The 26,054-nt window shown below is 41.9% G+C and overlaps 1 protein-coding gene across 5 annotated transcripts in view; it reads right to left on the reverse strand.

The window, feature by feature from the left end:
* PLXNB2 (plexin B2) overlaps positions 1-26,054 on the reverse strand; it is a 344,581-nt gene that overhangs the window by 108,562 nt on the left and 209,965 nt on the right. For 4 of the 5 annotated variants that reach the window (XM_050936011.1, XM_050936008.1, XM_050936009.1 and 1 more), the window contains one exon: positions 3,657-3,790. The exons of the other annotated variant lie outside the window; for it this stretch is intronic. In XM_050936011.1, coding sequence (XP_050791968.1) covers positions 3,657-3,727 — 71 coding nt within the window. In that variant the 5' untranslated portion in view covers positions 3,728-3,790. The remainder of the gene's footprint in view (positions 1-3,656; positions 3,791-26,054) is intronic. 5 annotated transcript variants of the gene reach the window in all.

Genomic DNA, 26,054 nt, shown 5'->3' on the forward strand with positions numbered 1-26,054 from the left:
ATGAGCTGATGTACCCCCTGGAAGACCTCTGTGTGCTCCCAGAGACCCCTGGTTGAAAACCACTGGTCTAACTCACCACCCAGGAAAAGAACCATTAATTGAGACAAAGTACTCATCCTGCACACAAGGTGGCCCATGGAAAGCCAATGAGGCATTGTGTAGCATCAAAGGACAGAGACCTTCTTGACTGCATTCCTCACCCCTCCAGAAAGGGCAGGCCTGTGCATGAACTCGTCCCATCAGCTTGGAGTCTGGGATGAAGGGGATAAAATCCCTGACATGGAGAAACAGATTCTTAAACTGTCTGGACTCTGAGGGGCAAAGATTCTTAACAATAAGCAAGAGATTTCCATGCTGCTTGGCATGAGTCAGCCCTAAAGGACAGATAGAGCTGCTTATTAAAGAAACTTTTTAAATCTAAGAGTGAAATTTGTGTGTGTATGTTTCCTGTTTTAAACTTATAAATGGCTCTCATTTATTTTCTTAGTTAATAAATCATAGTTAACTCCAGGCCTTGTCTTTGGTTTGAGAGCTGAGTATAACCCATCTGGGGTAAGTGACTAGTTCTTTGGAACTGGGAGTCACCGGACTATTGTGATTTTTCATGTAAAGTGAGCATCTATCACATAGTTCAGTTTGCCCAGGTGGCAAGTGTAGTAAGAGGAGGCTCTGAGATATAAACCTTGGTATCAGAGGCCCGGTATGAGGCCTAAGGCCTGAACTAAAGTAATGGTCAAGACTTTGCTAACATAAAGCCAAGTTAAGCTGTGAGCCAGAGGCAGGCCCTGCACACAGAAGCTGGCAAGGAAAGGGTTGATGCTGCAAAAAGAGACATACCTAAAAGGTACTGGACACCAGATATCAGAACATTCACGTACTTGTACACTCCACACAGATAACAAGGAACAAGCTGACCCATCCCAGTGACAGGGCCGAAAGGGTAATATGATGGATAGAGTTGTTTTGTTCGAACCAACGTGTACAAGGTGAGAGGCGGCACTTTACTGCATAGAGGGGTTACACCTCAATACGTCAGGAGTGATGTGTAACTTGTTTGTACCTCCGTATAAGAATGTACCTCTGAGTGGATGTCTTTGTCCGGCCTAGGAGGCAGTGGAGAGTGCTGCCACTGACTGAGCTGAGTCCATTGCCAGGGGGCACATATTCGTAGTACATCCTGTAGAGTAGAGTCTAGAGCAGGGCCGGTGCTACCATTTAGGCAGCCTAGGCAATCGCCTAGGGCACCAGAATGGTGGGCGCCGCTTTGCTGGAGGGGGCGGCAGGCGGCTCCGGTGGAGCTGCCGTAGGCATGCCTGTGGACGGTTGGCTGCTCGCACGACTGCAGCAGCTCCACCGGAGCCACGGAGCACCGGAGCCTCCGCAGGCACTACTGCAGCAGCTCCAGCGGAGCCGCGGGACAAGCGTGGGGCGGCGAAATTGCCGTCCGCCTAGGGCGCTCAAACCCCTAGCGCTGGTCCTGGTCTAGAGGGAACTATTACTGTGTTTCTCTTCCACAATAAACCTGGCCCAGGTGCCTTCGTACCTTACTAGAGTCTGTGGTCATTGGGGTTCTCTCAGGGTCTGCTGGGTCAGTTATCTGCGCAGAGCTGAGGCAGCACACAGAGGGAACACACGCACGCAGCCGATCGATATCAACATTGACTAGAACAGAGCACCACACCAGAAGCATCTGACGACAGCAAGATAGACCGGAGTGATCCAAGGGGATAGTCTGACTGTGTCTGTAACAATGTTATAGGGCTTTAGGAGTTCACACTTATTACTGAGTGGGTGAAATCTAACTGTAGAACTAGTTTGGGATTTCCGCCCTGCTTTTTGACAGTCTGCTCTGAGGCTGGCACTCAGTCATGAGCCACTGCTGACAGAGTGCCAGCAACATTAGTAACTAAACAGAGAACAGCAGAATTTCGTAGATTTATATACGTTCTCAATAGCAGAACTATGCAACACAAAACTGAGCTGTAATGAATTCCTTGGTTTCTTACTGCCCACATCAGTGGGTTTTTGTTTTGTTTTTAAAAAACATTCCATCTTTTCTACTGTGGATTGCCAGTCAGACTTTTTTTGGTGCAACTCTTTTAAAGATAGTCAAACCAAGAACTCCAGCATCTCTAAAGGTTCACAGCACCAAATGCCTTTTAAGATCAATTAGAATAGCTGGAGTTATCAGTCCCTATTCCACGGCAATAGACACTAGTAATTACTATAGTGATATCACTGAATAAGAAATTCTCTTTTCTGAGGTACAAATAGCTCATGCCAAAAAGGACTTTTCAGAATCCACATTTATTTTTGTATTGTTCATTGTTACGAGACAAGTACACAGATCATCAGCTTATGTAATACGGCCATTATACATCCACATCTCCAACCCAGTGACACTCATCTCAGAAGCAGAGGGGAACTGGGGTGTGGATGCTCCTTAATCCTGCTTCTGAAACTGGCCTTTTCAGGGTTTGGATCTGTGGTTTCACTAAGGGCCTCTCTATTTACAGCCATACATCTATGTGTTACTTACTCAGAGAAACTTAGCAGAGATGACGTACCCATTGATCAGAGGTCTTTCTTTCTCTTTCCCAGTTTTTCAGGATGCAGTTGACTCAGAAACAAGGTGGGCAAATGACTTGGCTTAAGTTTTATATAGCGAGCAACTGACTGAGAATGATTTTTGAATCCAGAATAGCCCCTGGTTCCTAGTCCTTTGTTCTTGGTTAGATGACATGGCCTCTCTCCATAACAACAGCTTTTAATGATACAAAAAATTCTGGCTCCAAAGTGGACACTTATGGGGCCAGATCTTAAGGTCTGGGCAAGCTATGCCGAGTGGAAGACCTGGGTATCCTTAAGAGGTGGCCCAGAAGGGGCTGACAGACACTCCAATCCTGATTCCCAGTCCCAGGAGCTGCCAAGGGCTGGTTTGGTTCCGGGGGGTAAATAATGTCAGTTTCAATACTACTTTGTCTTACACTGACTGACTAGTGTTGTTCTCTAGGATCTTTTACAAACAGGACATCACATGAGTGCAAGGGGCTCTGGACATGCCCTCCTCCCAACATGCCCCCCAATACAGGGGAAAAGGGTCAAGAGACTGGTGTACTGCCAGGTTATCCAGTTTTTAGGAAGCCAGGGACTATCTTTTGCTGGGGGAAATCCCCTGATGCACAATCAGGACAGCATTCTGGCCCCTTTAAGGCAAGGAATTAGAGAAGGAGCCAAAGATCTAGCCCAGGGGTCCCCAAGGCCGGGGGCATCTAAATGTGCCCGCATCCTATCTGGCGGTAGAGCATCCGCCAAAATGCCACCAAATTTCTGCGGCATTTCAGTGCTGACAAGTGGTATCATCGAGAGGCGTCGCCACCGAAATTCGGTGGCATTTCGGTGGTGACGCCTCTTGATGATGCCACTTGCTGACGACAAGCGACGGCATCGAGAGGCGTCGCTGCCGAAATGCCGCAGAAATTCGGCGGCATTTCAGCGGATGCTCCACCGCCGCCACAGTCCTACGTCTGGCGCCCGCCAGATGAAAAGGTTGGGGACCAATGATCTAGACCATGGAGAGTAGCACTATAAATTTAGAATGACTTTAGTTTCTTTGTAAGAAGGATATCGCTGTTCAAGAGAAAAAATACACTTACACTGATGGTAAAAAGGTCTGTCGCTTGTTCCATGCTGTAACAACAATGCTTGTTTTCAATGCTAAGGTCATCTTCACAGACAGATTTTTGGACTACCCCTGGAGGAAGTGAGTAGGAAAACAGAACTCTTCACACTGCAAGGAATGCAAGTAAACTATTTCAAACCCTTTCTTCCCAGAACTGTCATTGCATGACACTGCAGTGTCATGCAAATGAGGCTCAAAGGGTCACACACATGGGCCCTCCATTTTTTATGTAGCCCTCTTTGTAAGGACAGTAACAGCACACAGCACTCCGGATTTCAACAGTGGAGAGCTACATCTCTCTATAGTACCAATTCTACATGGGTGACAGTTATGACAAATAAATACCCTGGGCTGAGTTAGGCCTGATAAGAAAGGATAATGTAAACAGTCAGGAATTTCCCCACTGTTACAGCGGTACAGAATGGCAAATAGATTTTTCAAGTTAAATGGCACTTTGGCACCAGACAGACCCATAATTTTCCCCTATCCATTAAAATATGATTATGAGACTTAATGGAACTACTGTATATAAGTTTAAATGCTAAGGCTGCATACATTTATTAACTCATAAATCAATAGCATTTATACAGTGAGTAGTATATTAAGCCCAATATAACGAAAATATTTTCATTAAGAATTCTGCCCCTTGTTTGATGATGCCTGCTTTATGAAGTTCTGTCTCCTCATATTTCAATATTCTTCTGTTTCTCATTTTGTTTTCCCCATTTGGGTTTAATGGGTTCTTCCATTTTTCACTTAAGTGTCGTTCTCTGGCTGTGTCCATCATTTAGCTGGGAAATTCCTAGCCGGTGGGACAGAAACCATGCAAAGGAGGCAAAGCTGTAAACCACGCTAAACAGAGTACTATAATATGCTGTACTTAATGCAAACCACAGGAGAAAGATAAAGAAATTCTCTGGCTGGAAAGTTATTGAACGTTTAGAGCCAAGAAACATAGTTGAGGAATGCAGAAGTTTCCAGGCTTCTGCCTCTAGAGATAAATTGCAGGGTTTTGTCTGGTCTATCCCTCATTAAATCTTTTTTGGGGCTTGTGTAAGTCTTTAGTTATGTTGATAGTTTTCATTCCTCTGGAGGTTCATTGTTTGCTTTTCAAACTAGTGCTTTCTTTATACTTTTGAAATGGTCACTTGAATCCTCGTCCTTCCTCCACCCCACAAAAAATCATAATTTTCTAATCATGAGACATAGCCTCGTTAAGATTGTCTCCTCTACTGCTGCTAGTTCAGTCTGGCTACTTCAGAGAAGAGATTCAGGTAGTAAAAGAGAAGGTGAAGGAGAAAGAACAAGAACTTCAGGTGGTTTTCAGCCTGATGTTGAAGTCTCTTCCTCCCCCTTCCACCCACACACTCTGCCTCATTGACTTTCCATATATTTTCAAATCTTGTCTGAAAAACATTGTACCCTTACCTACACCCTGCAGTTTCTCTCTCTAATTTTTTATTTTTAGCTTGGTAACCTATTTAACCCCATGGCACCGGATTTTTGTTTTAAATGCCCAAAGTGGGAAGTCAGATCAATGATTACTCCAACTGGGGGATGCACAGGGTGGAGGTAAAGAGCAACGAGTGGATAGTGGCAGGAGGGTGGGGGAAGAGATTGAACAGTGAAAGTATATGAATAGATGTTGGTGCAGCAGGGGTGAATGGTGTGGGTTGCTGGTTGGGGTGGGGGGTAACTAGTGCAGCAGGGAAATGTGAGTTGCTGGGAGGGAGATCCATAGCAATAGGGCAAAGCAGAGTGGGATAGCTGGAGCAGCAGATGGATCAAAGGATCAATGGATGAATTAGCTGGAGAGCAGGGCCGGCTCCAGGGGTTTTGCCGCCCCAAGCAGGCCCCCCCCCCCACGAAAAAGCCCTGATCTGTGGCATTTCAGCGGGAGGTCCTTCGCTCCAACCGGGAGTGAGGGACCCTCCGCCGAATTGCCGCCGAATAGCTGGACCTGCTGCCCCTCTCCAGAGTGGCCACCCCAAGCACCTGCTTGCTAAACTGATGCCTGGAGCCAGCCCCGCTGGACAGGCTCAGAGCATGATGTGAATATGAGTGGGGGAGGATTCACAAGTCAAAAGATTTGCAGCAAATCAGAGACAGTAAAATGGCACATGCAGGATAAAGAGTTAAAGTAAGTATTGTGGGATACAACTTGCATGAAAGATGCTGTGCAAAACAAAGTCACATTTAACTGTATTTACTTATCTGTTACATTTATCCATCAGGACTTTCTATCTCCATTGCAGAGAAAAGGAAAAAAAAAAAAGAAAAAAAAGAAAAAAGAAGCAGAGCTGCAGCATTTTGACCTGTATTTACCCTTTAGTTTTTAAACACACAGAGAGCAAGGAAATGAGTGGAATGTTCTTAATCCTAATGGACTGGCAGGTGCTTGTGTTGATCGATTGTGCCTGTGCCAGAACTGGGTGCAACCTGCCCCATGTTTTTATTTATTACATTTCACTCCAAACCTACATGCCAGTTAACCAGTAACTTGCATTGATCTGCCAGCAGCACCTACTCATACCTATCTATTTAATGGTCTGTCAGCACTGCCACTATAAAATCCATTTTTTATGGATGTACAACATTGCCATGAAATGTGATTCCCTAGCTTCAGAGTCGTCCAACAAGATTTCAGCCCAAGGAGCATTCTTCTTTTAAAGAGCAGTGAGAGCTTGGAGTACAAAATATTTCATCTATCTAGGATGCTCCCCCATCCAGTCAATGAATGCAGCGCTGCGCGGTATTATTATATGAGGATTCAACACCATTGCACCAAGTTGCCCCCAGCCTCAAACCTGGTTCTGTTGGCATGTGGGTGAAAGTGTCAGATTAGTGAAGTGCAACACACTGTACAGTAGATAAAATTCACCCCCCTGTACAGAAAGCCTATATGATGCCTATACACTACTTAAGTCATAGACTTTGTGTGGGCTTTCTGCACAGACTTTCGCCCTTTGAGGATGTTGCCTGAGGAGCATGTATATGCATCTCCCTTCCACGCTCTCTATTCCCTGCAGGAGTTTGTAGGATCCAGCCCAAGAATCTGTTAATTTTATCTGGCCCCCAATTTACCGTTTTCCAACTTTATCACAGCCCTGCCAACTCTAAGCATTCAACAACCATGAGCCAGACCCCAAAGATCATGAGTTTGGCTTAAAACCCATACAAGATTAAGAACACACATTTGGGGCATTTTTATTTGCCTATGGTTTTTGAACCTTTAGGCCACACTCAAGCTGTGTTTTCAAGCGTTTCTCCATGAGCTAGAAACTTATTTCTTTTTCAAAAGACAGCTGAGACTCTCATGTATTGCTCTTTAAAGAAAACCCCTTGTGTATCATAAGACTCAACATAAAATGAGAGTTGGCAACACTCCATCTGATTGTATAGGGTCATATAGTTGTGCTTAGGAAGGAGTCAAGTCGGTTTTTCAAACTGTAGGAATGCGTATTTAAGTAATAGATTGTGAAGGCATTACAGCGCCTCACATGATCCTGAAGCGTCTCAACAAACCCACACTACATGATACAAGCTTCGAAATTAAGCTGTGCAAACCCGTGATAGCATGCACTCCTTTGAGGCAGAAACTAATATTTTCTCCTGTTTGATACTGAGAGTTCCCTGCTTTCAAGCCTTGAATTCCTCTGATTTGGAAGTTTGAACAAAACGCAGACTGCAATGTGAAGTTCAGCTAATGCTACCTTATTGCACCATGTCTTCTGGTGAAGCCACGGACTCCCTGTGGTTTTGACAAAAAAAATCAAGTGTACTCTTGTTCACAAAGCTCTCTACAAAGCTGAGGCCTTGTCTTCATGGGAATTTCTGCTACTTGCATAGCAGAGAGATTTTGAACTGGTGCAGCTTATTCCAGTTTGAAATAGCGTTGATAAGCCCAGAGTATGTAATGAAACCTGAAACTAGGTAAGTTTCTCATATGAACACACTTTTGGATACAGAGGCCCTTTGCAGCTGGATGTTCAACAGATGGCAGGAGTGTCACTTTCTTCAACTTGTCTGTCCTTTGGAAGCACAATTTAGCATGGCCAACAAAAACTAGCTCTATCATCACAGGCAAATAGAGAGCAATGAAAATCCTGCTATTCGCATGACTAGTTCCATTCTGCATGCCTAATTATTCAGGCAATCTCCAAAGATTTCTAGTGGACAGGGTTAGTCACATCCTTTCAGCTACTAGGTAACATGTTTCTTTTATGGAGCTCATTGCAATGGTTAAGAAATCTTTTTCTGTCTCTTACATTGTATGCTCTCTATATTGGGTACTTTGGCATATAAATCTCCAAATTGAATTTACAATTTCTGTTCAGTATATTTTGGTATGGTGTATTGTGGATAAACTTGCATCTGAAACAAGCAATCAGCATGTATTATAATGCCAGATATGTATTCAGGGGCTATTCAAAACATGATCAACTTTCTCTGAACTGTCTGAAAGCAAATCAGGTGAAAACTGACAGGACAAAAGGTTTATTGTGGGTAGTATATGTGTTTTAGGAACAGCAAAATACCTAAAACATGATATCATTTTAAATAGCACCTGCATTTCTCTGCTATGGAACAGAATGATTATCACAGCTAAAATGCTTAATATTCAGTCTGAGCCAGTAACTTGGATTAGGGTGGATAAAAATTAATTAAAAAAAATCAGATTTTTTTATAAAATGCTTTGAGGGGAAAAACCTATTTAAAGATAAGTGTAATTAAACCTACATTGTAGCTCAATGATATCTCATCATGAAATAGAGATTTTAAATTCTAATTCTATAGTATGAGACAATATATTCATGTAATGTTTAAGAAAAGTTCTGTAAATAAGTTCCAATAGTTCACGGATTAGGGACCGAACCTTATGAGGTTCCAGGGGCTTCTGTAGGGATTATTTAGGTTAATCTTTCTGTTAACCCAATGGGACTCAGTGCTCAGTCTAGAAGATACCATCAGAGTTACTTACCTTTGCAGTTCTCAAACTGGATTTGTGTCTCCAGAGATAACATGCTTGATAACAGCAAAAATGTTTTAAAACAAAAAATAAAAAATATATAGAGGGGAGAAATAACAGACCTCAATTCTATTGTCCCTCTGCAAAAATGTACACAGAGTCTCAATCCCTTACCTCTCTCTCTAAAATTGCAACATTTCAAAAAGTTCAATGAATAGAACAGGAGTCAGCAATCTTTCAGAAGTGGTGTGCTGAGTCTTCATTTATTCACTCTAATTTAAGGTTTTGCGTGCCAGTAATACATTTTAATGATTTTAGAAGGTCTCTTTCTATAAGTCTATAATGTATAACAAAACTATTGTTGTATGTAAAGTAAATAAGGTTTTTAAAATGTTTAAGCAGCTTCATTTAAAATTAAATTAAAATGCAGAGCTCCCTGGACCGGCGGCCAGGACCTTGGCAGTGTGAGTGCCACAGAAAATCAGCTTGCGTGCTGCCTTTGGCACGCGTGCCATAGGTTGCCTACCAATGCAATAGAAGATTGTTGGAGGCAGAATTGATCTGGACAAGGAGAAAAAGTCTTGAGATAAATGTGAGAAGGGAAGGACAGGCAGTAGAAACAAAAGTGAAACTGGTTGAGCAGTATATTCCAAAAGTCTTGAGGTATTTCTGAGTGTAGCCTTCATTGATTTGAGATCTACCATACCATTCTCTCACTAGAAGGGAAAACCTATAATGGCAGTAGGCCATAAAAGAGACCCAGTTTGGGAATATTTTAATGCAGTTCCTCTACCTGGGGTAAGACAGGCATGCGTGCAAAATGCAAACAGTGCAACAAAGAAATGCAAGGCCTGGTTGCCCGAATGAAACAATAGCATGAGAAGTGCTCCTTCTCAGGAGGAAGTTGTATTGAAGATGATGAAAGAAACATGACTGAACATGCAGGATCTTCAGGTTGGTAAACTTTTATTTCATACTTCTTTCTTAAGAACTGCCTGTCTTCCTTTTGGACTATTCTTGAATTCTCATGTTTGAGCAAAAAATATAGTTGTTACTCTATGGCACTATCATTTTAGATGCAGTTGTGATAAATAAATAGCTGAAATAGGCACATCTTCCTTTTACAATTTCACCTTTATAGTAGAACCAAGTGTCAGTGAATGCAATGAGTAATACTAAATGAGCAGTATGGTAATAATAATTAAATAATTGCATTGACTTGTATTGTTTAGGAGAATCCATCCTCAACATATAGGATTCTGAAGACTATCCACCTTCAAGATCTCCATTATTTTCTATAGTTTTCAGAGTTATCTGCCAATGAGAGTGTTTCAGTCATATCATGTATGTCACATAGCCACAGTGTATCACCTGTAGCAAAAAGAAAAATCTCCATCATCCAGAAACAACCATAGATGAGTTTGTGATAAGAACCAGCAAATTACAAAAATAAGTAACCGATGAAAAAGTTTTATGCAACAAATTCTCCTTTCTGTATGATTAAGAACCCACACTTCATTAACATAGTTCAGTCATTAAGACCGGGATACAGTCCACCCAACAGAGCAGATGTCACAGGCAAATTGCTGGATAAAGTGTATGAAAGAGAATGTCTTCCTTACAGAAAGAACTGATACATCAGGAAATGCACACAGCAGAATACTTACAAGAAGTAGCAGTAAAAGCTGTAACAAACTGTGAAAAAAATTCAAATATCTGGTATGCAGCTTGATCACAGCCAGTGCTGCAAATATATCCAAGATGAGAAGAAATTATTTAGAAGAGAATCCCAAGCTAATAACATACCGTTGCAGTGCTCATTTGATGCACCTGTTAGTCAAAGATTTCAGTCTTCCAGAATAAAGGTTAATGTTGTTGAAATTGTAAAATACCTCGGTAACAACCATTTTGCAGCAGCTGCTCTGAAAAAAGTGGGAGGAACCATGCTAACTCTCCCACAAGACATGCGATGGAACTCAGTAGTGGACTGTTTTGAGCACTATATCAAGAACTGGCCTAATCTGATGATAGTTTGTGAACAAAATTGTGAAAAAATAGATGGCACTGTCATAGCCAAAAGTTCTCAACATTGGGCTTAGGAGAAATGTTGAACACATGCTGAGTACCCTGAAGCCTATTTCTGTAGCCTTGAACAAAATGCAGGGAAATAGCTGTTTTAATGCTGATGCTGTTGGAATTTGGAAGGAACTGAGTGAGATCTTAAAAAGAGAAATATGCAATGACAGAGTTAAATTACAATATTAGAAAAACAAATAGGATAAGCACTGTCTCCAACTCATTTTCTTGCAAATATTCTCAGTACTCTGTGCCAGGGTCAAACCTTAACGGCTGAAAAAGAGGAGTTTGCTGGATGTCATGTTGCAGCCATCATCCCTCCATAATGCCAACTATAAAACTTCAGAGCAGAGGGTGAACCATTCAAGAAACACATGTTTGCTGATTATGTTTTAAAGAAAGTCACACCAGTGAACTGGGGGAAGTCACTTAAGGACTTGGATTCAGAGACTGTTGAAGTGATAATCTCACTTTTAACAGCAGTAGCTTCTTCTGCCGGTGTAGAAAGAATATTTTCTTCCTTTGGACTAATTCATTCCCAATTGAGAAATGGTTTGGAACTTGAAAGCAGGAAAGCTTGTTTTTCTTTTCCAGATTATAAACAAAACAGGAAAATGAAGGTGAAGACTACTGAGTTAGCTGCAGAAGCCAATATTTCAAGTTTCTCACGTTGACCTGGCTGACGTAGTCGATTTAATTTTTGTTTTATTTTAAATTTCATTTAGCTATTTTAGTTAAAAAACAATTTTAAAACAAAACAAACCTGATTAAAATACTTGAATGTTTAACTAAATTCAAAAATTCATATGCTTGTTTTGTTAAAATGGGATACGTTTGCTGCTGAAGAAAAAAATCCAGAATACATAACACTGTTGTTTTAATTAAATAAAGCAATTTAACTGTCTGTCTGGTGATGTTCTCCTCCTAATACAGCATGGCAAGAAAATCCTCCAAACATTAATGATTAACCAGCTGAATTGGAGATAGTTCATCTCCTAATCACTTCATAAATATCTGCTTCAATTACCTTTGGTAAATGAAATAACGAAAAAATCCTTCATTTTCTGATATAGCTGTAAAACTAACCTGAAAAGTTTTTAAAATAAATCACTTGAAAAATGTATAGTATATGCCCTCTAAAAATCAAACCTACATCTCTGAGTTGTGAATATGTATGAAGCTTATAACAATCAACAAGAATATACTTTTATGTAGAAATTCATGATTAAATTGAGTCTGTCTGAATAGTGATTTATATCGATTTGATTTAAATCAAATCCACTCTGATTTGGATGGACTCACTCTAAAACAGAGGTGGACAAACTATGCCCTGCGAGCCACATCCGGCCCACAGGATGGTGTTGCCCTGCTCCGGAGCTCCTAGCCCTGGAGGTTAGCCCCCTCCCCCGCAGCCTCAGGTCACTGGCTCTGCCGCCGGCACCATGCTGTGAGCAGTGGGGCTGTGAGCTCCTGGGGCAGCACAGTTCCAGAGCCTGGCCTGACCTGGTGCTCTGCGCTGCGTGGTGGTGGCAGTGTAGCCTGGCTCCAGCTGGATGGTACGGCTGTAGCGCCACCAGCCACCAGTGCTCCAAGCAGCACAGTAAGTGGGCAGGGAGCAGGGGAGTTCAGGTTGGTGGTTGGGCGGTAGGGATATGGACCGGGGTTGGGGGGAACACAGGGTTGAATGAGGGCAGGGGTCCTGGGGGGGGGCACTCAGGAAGGAGAGGGGGTTGGATGGGACGGCGGGGATCCGGGGGCAGTCAAGGGACAGGATGTGGGGTGTGGGTGGGTGGGGCATCAGGGAACAGGGAGGTTGGATGGGGCAGAAGTCTGGGGGCGGAGGGTGGAGCAGATAGGAGGTGGGTGCTGGGCCACGACCTCCTCCCCTAAATACTCTCCATACAATTTATGAAACCCGATACGGACCTCAGGCCAAAAAGTTTGCCCACCCCTGCTCTAGAAGAACTAGAATGTATGTGCTAATGATACAAGTAACACAAGATTTAGCGATGATAGAGGTAAAGCATAAAGGACAACAAACACTGGTTTTGTAAGAACCAGGGAATATAAAAGTTTGTTCCTATTGTATATTCTTTGTATTTGTTATTCTGTATGATCAAATATGAACAAGCTGGTTTACTCTGTGGGCTATTTCTCCTTAAGCCTTGCAAAATATTCTTTTTATTAATCCTTCCCTCTGCAGGCATTTTTGCAATTTAATCAGATGACTCTGAATATTTCTGTTATGCATTATTAGTTGTAAGTTGATCTAATTTTTATCAATTTCATTAGAATTGTTTGCCCAGAATCAAATTTGCCCACTTAGGTGGTAGCCGCACATCCCCCTCTCAGATCGGGTAAGTTCTGATAAGTGAACTCCATAAACTTTCGCTCAGGCCTTATTAGTCAGATATGGTAGGTGCTGAAATAGATGCCTAACTATGGTACGTGCCTTGACTTGCATACACATGAATGTTGTGCACTATAAATTAGCCATTTTTTGGCAAGGATCTGTAAGACAGTGGGTGTTCAGAATACCCAAATAATTCCTTACCACTGACACTGGCTTCTTCAGAGCCACACATTTCTAAATACATTTTGTTTAGATGTCAGTATTTTGTATGTTTTCTTCAAGCATAGTTATGCCGATTCATCCAGCTCACAGTATTGTATGTATGTCAATAAAGACCATGTGAGTTGTTAATTATCAAGGAAGGTGGCTCTCTTAAAAAAACAACACAAAAAGCTTACTGTGGGACTTGCAGAGCAGGTGACAAGTTTCCATGTGAAGGAAATACCTTGGTTTCCATTCCAAACCTAAACTGTAAGCCAGTCAAGAGGTTAGAGTCTCATTTCAACAACTATGCACTGTTTCTCAGTGTGGCCAGTATCTTGATACAAGAGAGATTGATGCTACGCTTGTAGCCTCCAGGGACATGTGCCAGGGGCAGCTATGTTCAAAGCTATAAAGTGACATGTGCACCTACGGTGCTATATAAATGTTTTATTTTGTTTTTACATCCATCATCTAATACATAGCACCCGCCACTAGAGTCAATGGTTGTTGCATATATTATTTCTGAGGGCCTTTTTGGCCCAATAGCTGTAATCAAGTGACTTCGAGAATGACGTAAGGCAGGGATCTGCAACCTTTGGCACGTGGCCCACCAAGGTAAGCCCCCTGGCGGGCTGGGCCGGTTTGTTTCCTGCTGCGTCCACAGGTTAGGCTAATTGTGCCTCTCAATGGCCGTGGTTTGCCACTCCAGGCCAATGGAGGCTGAGGGAAGTAGCAGCCAGCACATCCCTCGGCCTGTGCTGCTTCCGGCAGCCCTCATTGGCTTGGAGCGGCCAACCACGGCCAGTGGGAGCCGTGATTGGCCAAACTTGTGGACGCAGCAGGTAAACAAACCGGCCTGGCCCACCAGGGGGCTTACTCTCGCAGGCTGCGTGCCAAAGGTTGCCGATCCCTGATGTAAGGAAAAGTGGGAGCAGTAGATTGAGCCTCTATGAGGTGAATTGCACAAACCTACGATTCAAAGGCCATTTGATGGAAGAAGAGCAACTGTGAGCCAGAGGAGGCACTACAGAAATGGCCATAGAGCATCTCCTGAAGTACTGAATGAGAGCATAAAAATTATTGTGTGTAAGAGTTTGAAATGTTTGCTAGTTTGCTCTGGGAATTCCATGACTAGAAGTTTCAATTGCTTCTTGCTTGGTCTCTAGATTAGTGCTGTATCAGCATCTGTAATCAACTGAAATGTGTTCAGACTGAATAATCTGTCATTTTATATGGCTAATGTGATCAGAAAGTGGATTTCTGCTAGTAACCCAAAGTATAGAAACTAGGCCAGGGAAAAGGTTGGTACAACAATGCAACTGCATACTAGGTAACATGGACAGATGGACAGGACTGCAAGTCAGGACACAGGAATCTTGTTTCTGGCTCTGCAGCTTTGAGCAAGCTACTGCCCTCAGTTTCCTCATCTGCAAAATGGGGTTAAGGTGCTCATCTATCTTTGCAAAGTGTTTTATGATCAACTTGATAAAAGCACTACATAAAAGTAGTAATGTTATCTCATTGCATTTTTTTAACGAATAAAGGATGCTATTGAAAATTTAATTGCATTAGTAAACTATTCCCAAGGAGCATCTTTCTATTTATGCTGTACATAGGTAGACACATGCCTTTTAATTACTGTATTTAATGAGGTACTAGATTGTGCTTTACAGACATTCTGCCATGGTGGTGGAAGGCTAGAGACGAGGATACAGGAAGGCCTTGAGTACACATTGCAGTGCTCCCAGCTGTTAGCCTGTATGGAGGATGGTGGGGGTATAGCTCTGTCATCATCTAAACCAGGTGTTAATTATTTTTGTCTAGGTCCACATTTCCTGGTCAAGGTATATAGTCAAGGTCCAGACTCCAGAGAAAATAATTATATTGACAAGTAAATAGAAATATTTTGGGGTCCACTCAAAAGCATCTGGTGGCCCATATTTGGCCCATGGTCTGCCTATTGATTCCCCAATCCAATCCCTCTTCCTTTGCGCTGGCCATCACCACTGCTGGCACTAGCATGGAGCAGTGGCTTTGCTTAGCAGCTACACTGTGGCTAGCTCCTGCACATGGGCAAAAGCAAGAGAGTGAAGACTTCTTGAACCCTTCCTTGAATTCTGCTTGTATTTCAAGATAGGCCAACCACAATCTGTCCCTTAACACTTGTTGGAAAAATGTTAAACAAGATCACATCAAATATAACTGCAGAAAGAACTGCAATTCTGCAACAGAGTCGGATATAATGCACAAACATGCATATCTCACAGGACACATCCTAACAAATAAAAGTGCGTGTGGGTCCCCATTGCATAGTGTGCAATAGCAGAAACACCAGACTAACATATATGGTCTGATCCTGCATCAAAGTCAGTGGGAGCTTGCTAGCGACTTCAATGGGAGCAGGCACAGGGCCATACTGAATTAAGACAATACATTATTAAGACTGGCCTACACAAAAGTTGTACCAATTTAATTGCAGGTGTGATATTAAACTGATTGCAAACTAGTGCAACTTTGTTTGATTACTCTCAGGGTATGGCTACATCTGGAATTTCAAAGCGCTGCCCCGGCAGCGCTGCGGGAGCGCTGCCGCGGCAGCGCTTTGAAGTGTGAGTGTAGTCAGAGCGGCAGCGCTGGGAGAGAGCTCTCCCAGCGCTGCATGTAAACCACATCCCTTACGGGTGTAGCGTGCAGCGCTGGGAGCCGCGCTCCCAGCGCTGCTGCCCTGATTACACTGACGCTTTACAGCGCTGTATCTTGCAGCGCTCAGGAGGGTGTTTTTTCACACCCCAGTTCCAGCGCTATAAAGTGTGAGTGTAGCCAAGGCCTCAGTGTGAGGCAAACCCACAGCCAAACCAGGGCTATTCACTCAGCTGCCATGACTCACCCCTCCAGCAGAGCCTGCAGTGACTCATCATGCAGGCATGCTGCAGCAGCCAATCCCTGAGCAAGGTCTTGATCAGATTCCTTTCCCCCCCCCCCCCCCACATCTCATCACCCATCTCTCTCCCACCCACACAGGTATTTCAGGGACCCCACAGCTGAAGTTAGTCCATTCAACAGCACTACCTGGCCAGGAACCCTCCTCCTGCTGCTTCACAGTGTATTAGACTCCCCAGGCTTCCGGCCTGCCCTTAAACAGGTTACTGTCCCAGCCTCGTTCCAGCCCACTCCAGCCTCATCCACACCCTACTTTGACCTTGCTCCAGCCCTATTAGTGACCCACTCCAATTTGCTTTCTGAACCTAGACTCTCAGATTGACGACAAAACAGTTTCAACTCTTGGCTTGCATCTGTACTCAGACTGGACTACAATACTTATTCGACTTCTCCACAAACTACCCATGGCCTGAACTTGGCCCCTGGTTTCAGCGCTGCACTCACCTTGGACCCAGCCCTATGTCCAGTTTCAACCACTGCACCAACCACCAGACCTGACTGCCTGGAACCAGAGACTGACACACATTTAAACCCATTTTATATTGGTCTAGTTTGCACCTGTAATTTACAAAGTTGTCTTAACATCAAGCCTTTAGCTAAACCAGTGAAAGTTCTGTGTTTATATAGACAAGCCTTTAGTCATACATTTTAGCAAGGAAAAAACACATTATATATGTATTGTGCACACAGATTTACATAGGACAATGTGACAAGAGGAACTAATTCACTGTTCAACTGTCTTGAGAGACTGACCATAGTCTGGAATGGAAAACAGAAAAATTTTATCTATCCAAGAATTACCTATGAAATGGAATAGGCATAAAAATTGCCTGTTTTGTGCACATATTAATTCCCTGAAATAACTGATCCCATATGATAAAGAGAGCAACACTGGTGGGAGCTGACTAGTCCAGACTTTAATGCAGTGTGTCTCTGGCAGTGGATTTGAAGTACAGTATGTGCACTCCCATACTGTGCTTTGAGCCAAAAAACAGTTCCAGTAGTTTAAGATTAAATACCATTAGTGTTTTGATTAAGGAGGTTATCATTCAAAGACCAAACCTAGGTCACCTTGTTCAATCTTTTCATTTTGTAAAGTATGATTATTTAATACTGGGGAAGAGGATTTAGAAGAAAAACGTCAGATTCCTGTTTCTGTGCTTTAAAAAAACAAAAACAAAAACAAAAAAAAAAAAAAACAGAAAAATCCAAATCTGAAAAGCTCAGTCACCTATTTCAACACAGGTCATTGCTAGGCCTGAGCACATCAGGAAAAAATGCAACAAGGTCAATTAAGTGATTAAACAAACTCCTCCCCCAACCTTAAAAATAGCTCTGTTCAACAGGAATGTTCATGTTGTTCACTTATTTCAAATGGTTCCTTAGCTAGCAAGCATGTATGCTGTCTTTTTATATCCTTCCAGCAAAGTACAAATCCAATGAATAAATTCTAATTGCTAAAAATGCAAGTCAACACGTCCTTGCGTGTGAGATGACGTTAAGTTTCATTTGTGCCATGTACTTGAGAAACTTGATGTTATAAACATGATGGGACATGCTGGAGCACTGCACAGCAAACACTGATAGCAAGTGGGCCAGTGAGTGTGCTAAAGGAGTTTATTGAAGATACTGAATTTAATGTTTTATGAGGATTTGTTTGTATTAGCATTCAAGGGACAGTGAGAGAGAGACAAAACAAAGGTTTGGAAACAGCAACATACCTTTTCCTTGTAACAGCCAAAAACCATAGTTCTTAGTCCATCCGACCCTGCCTCCCAGAATCAGTACTAATCACAGATGCCTGTGGCAGGCAGCTGGTCTTTAAGTTAGACAGTCAGACTGCTCTGAATTTTCACTGCAAGCCAATCATTCTCTTTTATACATTTCAGTGTATTATAACCACCAGCACAATGACTTCCACAGTGGTCCTGTTAGTCTGATAATGATTAGCACTTTATTAATCACCCTTTCTTTAAGCCTGTTACTACTGCTATTTGATTTAGTACACATCTTTTGCAAGCCTCGAGTGATTTACACAGAATTACAAACTATGATCTGCATAAACTGGGAATTGCTTCACCCTTTACTGAAATCAGTAAGGGTGAAACACAGCAGCCATTGTACTGGCACCAGGAACCTCCACAACATCTTTTGGGACAGGACCCTCTCCAATTAAATAAACGGAGCAATTTAGATCAGCAGAAGGCAATTACCAGAGCTGGAATCTGGCCAAATCACTGAAGCAAAATACTATTCTTAGAAAAAGCTATATGGAATCTTTAATGACTGGAAGCACTCAGGATCTTTGTTTTTCATTTAATGCAATGATGGCACCTCCAACAGTACAGCACTCCTTCAGCAACACCCTGGGTATGACTGGTGCATATTATTATTATGCACAATGCCTCGCTTCAAAAGGACTCTTGGAAATAAATGGGGTTTTATTCTTCTCCTCTTTTGCCCTCATTTGCTATATCTTATACACATGCTAGTATTATATATATTATTTAATATTGAGACTGAGCACTCAGGAAGTCAGGACAAAGGGTTCCCACTCTGGCATGTGCCATATCTTCCCCCACTCATCTCATTGCCAGCAGGAAAGCAAACCCTACATTAAAATCCCTTATTCTGGAGAAAGGAGCTGATTTTGCATCTCTGCTCCATGGCTTCTCTGTCAGGGCCTGCACTTATTGTAGGCAAAGAATGCAAGATGGGTAGCTTATAAAATTAAACAACACTTCCATAGATAAATTACTGCTATACACCAATTAGATGCAGCACTAGGGTCCTACCTGGTACATATACACAATTTTGTATATTGCTGATGTTGTTGAGTCTGGGGTGGTCGTGGGGAAAAAGAGGAGCTGGAGAGTCCCAGACTGCTGATTGGAATTAGTTTGATATTTATTCTTTTTTACATAGTTTATTAAGATATAATCTACTCCTGGGGAAATTCTGCACCAAAAAAATTAAATATCTGCACACAACATTTTAAAATCCTACAAAATTCTGCATATTATCAAAATAACACGTCATCATTCCAATTCAATTATTTCGGTAATTTATGTCAAAATACCTGTCAGCAAGTATGTCTGTAACAATACAGATGATAAAAAATATTCTCCTAGGAGGGGAAAGTTAAAGAAACACTTGTGCCCACATGGATACTCACTGCAGGATCGCGGTATAAGTTAGTCAAAAATAGAAGAGTTGGGGAGAAAGGCAGAGAGCAGATTAGTCATTAGAGAATGCATTAGCTTAGTGGTGTCTGTTCTCAGTCTCTTCCCTGGGAGAAGAGAAGGTGCTTCCTGCTTCTCTGATGGCAAACAGACCCCAAGATCCACTTAGCTGTGCCTAGACCCTCACCTTTTTTCAGTTCCCCTCTCTCATGATCCTTGCCCTAGGGACTGTTCGCCCTCAGCTGCTCCTCCCACACTCACCTCTCTCTTCCCCTGGAAATTGACTCCCCTTTCCCACTCCGCAGCCCCCTCCAGGCTCCAACCCTCCCCCCCCAGGTCTGCAACTGGGGCCCCTGCTCCCACCTACCCACCCCCATCAAGGAGTATCTTATGTTCCAACCCCCCACCACTAGGGACCCCATGCTTCCCTGCACACACACTGACTAACCCTTTTCTGGGTTGCCCCACCTCCAGAGGCCCTAGCGCAATGGAGAAAACTGACCCAGGGAGCTGCAGCCAGAGAACCCCGGCAACTGGAGGGACCTGCCTGCGCAGTGCTGCAGGTAAGAGCTCTGCCTGGGATGTGTGCTCTGAGCAGACCTCCAGTGTGAAACTGGGGGTGAGAAGTGCCTCCTCTGCCCTCCTAAATAGCACCCCTGGCCAGGGCTCCCCTCAGCTTCCCTACAGCTGCTTGTATGAACCCCACAACTCTGCAGGGCGAGCATAGTGACGGAGCACGGGGCACACATTGGGACTGCCTCCCAATGGGGAGTGCAGGCCACTAGCAGCACAGAAGTGGGGGATCACCCTGCAGGTCCTTGGCCCCCAGGACATGGACTTGGTGGCAAGCCTGCACCTGACTCTGACACAGCACAAGGGCTGGGCCAGGCCTGCCCCAGAAACACCCAGGAGCTCTGCCCCTCTGTGCCAGACACACCATAGTAGCAAGTGAGAAGGACAGAGTCTCACACACAGCCCTTTCTCTTTTCTGCCCCAACACTCTTCCTGAGAGATGGTAATTTACTTCTCTCCCAATGCCCAAACCGATACATGCGCTTGGGACTGCTGCAGAGGAAGGGCACGTTGCCCCCAATCACGGCTTCCCTTTGCTTCCCTGTCAGAATCTATTATTCTGCAGGGAAACGAAAAAATCTGCAGGGGACATGAACTGTGTGTGCAGTCAGTGGCACAAAATTCCTCCAGGAGTAATAATCTGTGCACTCCACTGTTTATTAGTTTTGTTGGTATATTCACTAACTTGCACTCAGTGTCCAAGTTTTACAATAAGATACACACTATTGCATTGCACTACAAAAATCTGCATGCTGGATTTTCACTGACTTTCCACTGTCCATCAGACTGAACAGTGAGACACTGCAGTTCGGTTAATTTCTAAGAGAAAGAAGAAAACCACCTGTAGATTACCAAAACTTCTTACACCACCTTGTTTTCCTTGGAAGCCTCATATCAGAGTACGGTCTCCACCCTGTCTACCAGGCAAGATCTAAGAGATCTTGACACAGCTTTAGACAACAACTGTGGGAGTGACCAGAGGTCCTAAGGGAGATCAGAGGCCCACCATGTCAGGCACAATAAACAGCTGGTAGACACAGTCCTTGCTGAAGAGTTTACAATCTAATCCAACTTGTTCTTAATTCTTTCTTGTTGAACTAGTCATCGGAATTTGCCTTCTTCAAACAAAGGTGAAGTTTCCACTTTGTTTAATGACGCCTCAGCACTGCTGTCAAATTAAACTATCAAAACTTTCTACTCTAAAATGCTTTACACTTTTTTCCCATTAAATGTGTATGGAGATGGGATTTTATTAAAATGAAGGCTCCCTTCCCAAACTAGCAAACAGTTCTTCCCTTGATTTTTAACCTGGAAAAATATGCAGTTTTCAAAAATATATATTTTTTGACCTTTATACTGGTATCCAATTACAGAACTCTAATCTTAATTAAATCCTGATAAAAGATAAGATTTTCTGTAAGGGTTTACTAATAGTACACTGGTTTCTGCATGGGAGCCTGGAAATTGACCGGCTGCATGGAGTTTGACGTTTTATATCATTGCTGTGTGAAAATGAAGCAGAATTACTGAATAATTATTTTTTAAGTATATGATTGTGGTACCATAAAAGCCCTATGAATAAGACCAATTTGAGGAGGGGAGAAAAAGCTTTCACTTAATTTTTCCCTTCCGCAGCTGGATATTCATTCCCCGCTGTTTCCATATTTTTCATTAGGTTTAAAACGGTTGCCTTCTGCATTATTCTTTTCAAGGCTTGGATTTTAGAAACTACAGGAGGAAAAACTGAAGAACTCCACAACTATGCAAAAAATAAACAAAAAAATAAAATAAAGAGCAGTTCTTTCAATTTTATAGAAAGAAATTGGTTTTCTACAGCACTATTCAAACTCAAGTTATCCCTAAATAGTGAGTTAGTGCAGTGACTGCATAGCATAGGCAAGTTTATAGTAACCAAACAGTTTTAAATATCTATTTTATTCTGTCAGGAGACATGGGCTATCATCTACTCTTCTCATAAAGCTTCATATGATCTTTAACTCTTTCCTCTGCACAACCATCAGATATGGATAGATAAGACAGCCAGTTATATTTCAACAGAGCTAGGTCTTGGCAGTGGGAATGAGTCAGAGTCCTAAAAATTGTGAGCGGAACCTCTTATCCTCTGGTCCAGAAGAAAGAAAGTCCACTACCTCCGACATACCTCTTATTCCAGCAATCATATTTCACAGGTACAGTCAACATGCTAAATTTCTACTGTGACTTGTTTGGCTCTGGCCTTTTCCTTTCTGAGCAGATGTACATTAGTAGTACATTAACTTGTTCTAAATTTTAAAACGGTTTAGTTACTCTAAACACAGTAAAGGAAGATACATGTACTGGGTTATATAAAGTGAATGGCTGATTAATGCTGAAGCTTGGAATTGCTGTAGAAAATCAGCACTCCTTAAGGACATTTCTCCTTGAGATTCCATGAACTCCCATTCATTTTGTATGTTCTTTACATTGGATCTTCTAGTGCAACAGTGACACACGACCTTGACATTTTCTTTTTGATTTATGTAAATTCTCTTATTCTTTACTTGTGACCACAACTTAAAAGTGTGTTTAAATGACAATTTTTGACATATCGGTTCCTATTGTAATGACATTTGGAGTCCAGTGGTTGTCTGGAATGGCAATGCTATCAATAAATATTCACCACCATCCATTACCATCCACCACTGATGTTTGGGAAATTTTACAAAATCCTGGAATCCCCCAAGCCCTTGTATAAAAGTTTACGATTAGTCAGTGTCCTTTTTTTAAATTTAATTTTAGTTTATAAAGACCAGCAAAAGTTAAAGCAATATATTTTTCCCTGTCTTCAGTCAGGGTCTCAGTCAAGCCATTGTTCTTTTTTACTTAAGAGAACATTTAACATTAAAATATTATTTTAACTATTCCTCTGCTCAAGTGTCACTATCTAAAGATGAGTTCAGTTCCTCACTTTCAGTGGTGCATTTTCATAGATTCCAAGGCCGGAAGAGACCATTATGGTCATCTAGTCTGATCTGTATAATGCAGGCCAGAGAACTTCCCCAGGATAATTCCTCAAGCAGATCTTTTATTAGAGCACCCAAATCTTGCTTTTAAAATGGTCGGTGGTTAAAATCCACCTCAACCCTTGGTAAATGATTCTAACGGCTAATTCCCCTCACTGTTAAAAATGTATACCTTATATCCATTCTGATGTCACAGATATTCAAACATCAGTTTTATTTCAATTAGGGTTTTTTTTATTTAAATGAAATATCCCTTTATGGGAAAAAAACCCCTTTTATTTATTTATTTACATCTTAGGAGGCACGATTTCCACATGCAGACATGAAGTCTACTGAACTGAAATTATAAAACAACCTCCCTGTATTGGAATATTTTTGTGCACCTCAAATCAAAGAATAAAACAGAACTCCAAGTTCACTTTGCCACTGACAAAATACAACCGAGAGTTCTTAATTCTTGTCCCAGATGGCAAAGAACTAATATTCCCCTTTAATCACTTCTCATAGCTGGATGGAACTCATTCTTTTCCCCCACCCCATCTAGCTTCTTTAAGGTTCTCCTGGTTCTTCTTTAATGCAGTGATGTGAGCACTCACTCTTAAATATGATATCATAACCTATGCGGTCAAATTTTATTGTCAACAAATTTAGGCTTTACTACTATAGCAATCTTTTCCCTGTCAATGGCTTTCACAGTATCCTTGAGTGAAAATGAGGAGAGCTCAGAGACAACAAAGACACGAATGTTAAAATGATGTGTAATAAGAACAGAGATTACTTTGTGAAAAGGAGAGTCGTAGCAGCATACCATGAAAATGCTAGATGCTGCTGCTGTACATCACTGAGCAATATCAGCAGAATGCCTCAAAAATTACATGCAAAATATTTTAATGTGCTAGTCCCGTACAGCTCTCATTTACCTTCCCCCCCGCCCACCTCCATTAGTCTGGGAAGTCCACAAATCATCAGAGCTCACAGGGATAACAGAAATGAAGCTTCAAGTCTGTAGCGAGCATTTTTCTAAACGTTGCCATGGTGACCTCCAGAATGTTGATCCCCAGAGAGTTCAGTGCAATATTCCGAGGGAACCAGAGCAGAACAAAGAAATGACACCCACTGCAAAAGGCAACAGGAAATATATATTTCTGAAAGCATATATATAAAGGAATTAGTCAGAACTGAGTGTTAAGGGTGTTTGTATGAAAAAGGTGCAGCTTTCATATTTTCAACTTCAAAGCAGTTTGGTCTAGCGGGATTACGCACAGATCTGGGGGCCAAGAATCCCTGAGTTATAACCCCTGATTCATCTGCTGCTTGGCCTTGGGTAAATCACTCAGCCTCTCTGTGCTTCAGTCTCCCACTGTGTGAAATACCGATGGGATGTAGTGAGGATTAATTAAGATCTGTATATTTCTGTAGAAATGTAATACGGTAGCATAACAATAATTAATAAATGTAGTTAGGCCCAATATTTGACATTTTCTTAACAGGATTGATTTCACAGAATAAGGAAAAACAAACAGAAAAGTTAATGTATTTGTGCCCAATTGAAATTCTCATTAAGTACCCAACAGAATCAGTTGGCCCCTTAGGCAGTTATACTTTCTTAATGCAATTCTCAGGAAAATTAAATATCTGTCCCAGTGTAAAAGCAACAAGTTCCAAGCAAGATACGGTCTCAAGATACTTTCTAGAAAAATGATAGGATGCCTTCATGTAACATGCTACTTTTCTACAATGACCATTTACACAGAAATAAATCATCAGTCTTACTTGACACCAATTCTTCTGTTTCCACACCTAGACCATGTCAGATAGGCTACAGCCCACAAACACTAAATAAGAGTCAATCAATATTTTTTCCATCAGGCAGCACATTTCAGCCAGAATTTATCAGTCACTGGCAGACACTTTTGCACACAAAAGGAGCTCTAAAATCAGTTAATCCTACATAATATGTTCCTCCACCGAAATGTCCACTTGCACACTGCAGTTTCCTTGCCCAGAATATGTAGAACATGACCATGTATTCTATTCCTATTTAGATTACCACTACTAAGCGTTATGATAATCCTTGAGGCATTCCATAACTCCTACACTCTCTGTCACCAGCTACTAGTCCTCCTCATACAAATCCAATCTGTTACTGCAGATGGTTTCTTTAATCCTAAATCTAATATATATTCAATCAGGTAAAAATCTGGCTCCCACCAAATCTTTTCAGGTTGATAAGGGACTAAAAAACTGACAGACTTATTCCTTTCTCATTTACCAAGAGAGCATTACCCTTTCACATAATTAGTCACTGCATGACAGCAGGCAATACTTCGTTTAACATCACATTTGTACTTTGCCCTGAGACTAATGAATAGCCACCTGTTGAGATGATGTTCAAATGTAAAGCCCCATTCTTATTTAATATACAAATTTTTACTGCTCCATTAACAATGAAAAATGAAGAGTCAGGGAAGGAGAAACTACCTTAGTGTAAATTTCACTTCATTTGTAGCCTCTACAATAGCCTTTAGCAACTTGTGAACAATGGGTTTCATCCGTCCACCATTACTGCTGTCCCACACACGTGCTGCTTACCAAGAATGCATTTGTTAAATATATATCTACATGTTGCTTAACAGTATAGCTAGTATTCTGTGCTGAGGTGCTTGTAACAGTGTAAACTGGTCTCCCAGGCTTTTCACACATTTGAGATTCACAGACTTTTGAGAAGCTTCCTTTATGATTTCTTGGTGATCTGTTCTTTAGAATACCATTGTTCCAAACCTATGAAAACTTTGTAATAGACTCTCTCAACCTTTCCCACTAAGCTACTCTCTCTCAGTAAGGATGTCTTTAAATACCATACTCTTGGATGCATAAGCTGTTGAATCTAGAGAAGAGACAATGAGTCCTCCCTTTGTTCATTTCAGGCCTCTGTTAATCTCTCATTTTCCCTCTCCAAGATCAACGAAAGATTACTCTGTACCTCCAGGTACTGATTTGCTCCTAATCACCATTATATTTTCATAGACAACAAGTTCCTTAACTTTAATAATATATATTTTTAAATCAATCA

Source organism: Gopherus flavomarginatus, chromosome 1 (assembly GCF_025201925.1).
Source record: "Gopherus flavomarginatus isolate rGopFla2 chromosome 1, rGopFla2.mat.asm, whole genome shotgun sequence".
In the NCBI taxonomy this organism is placed as follows: Eukaryota; Metazoa; Chordata; order Testudines; family Testudinidae; genus Gopherus; species Gopherus flavomarginatus.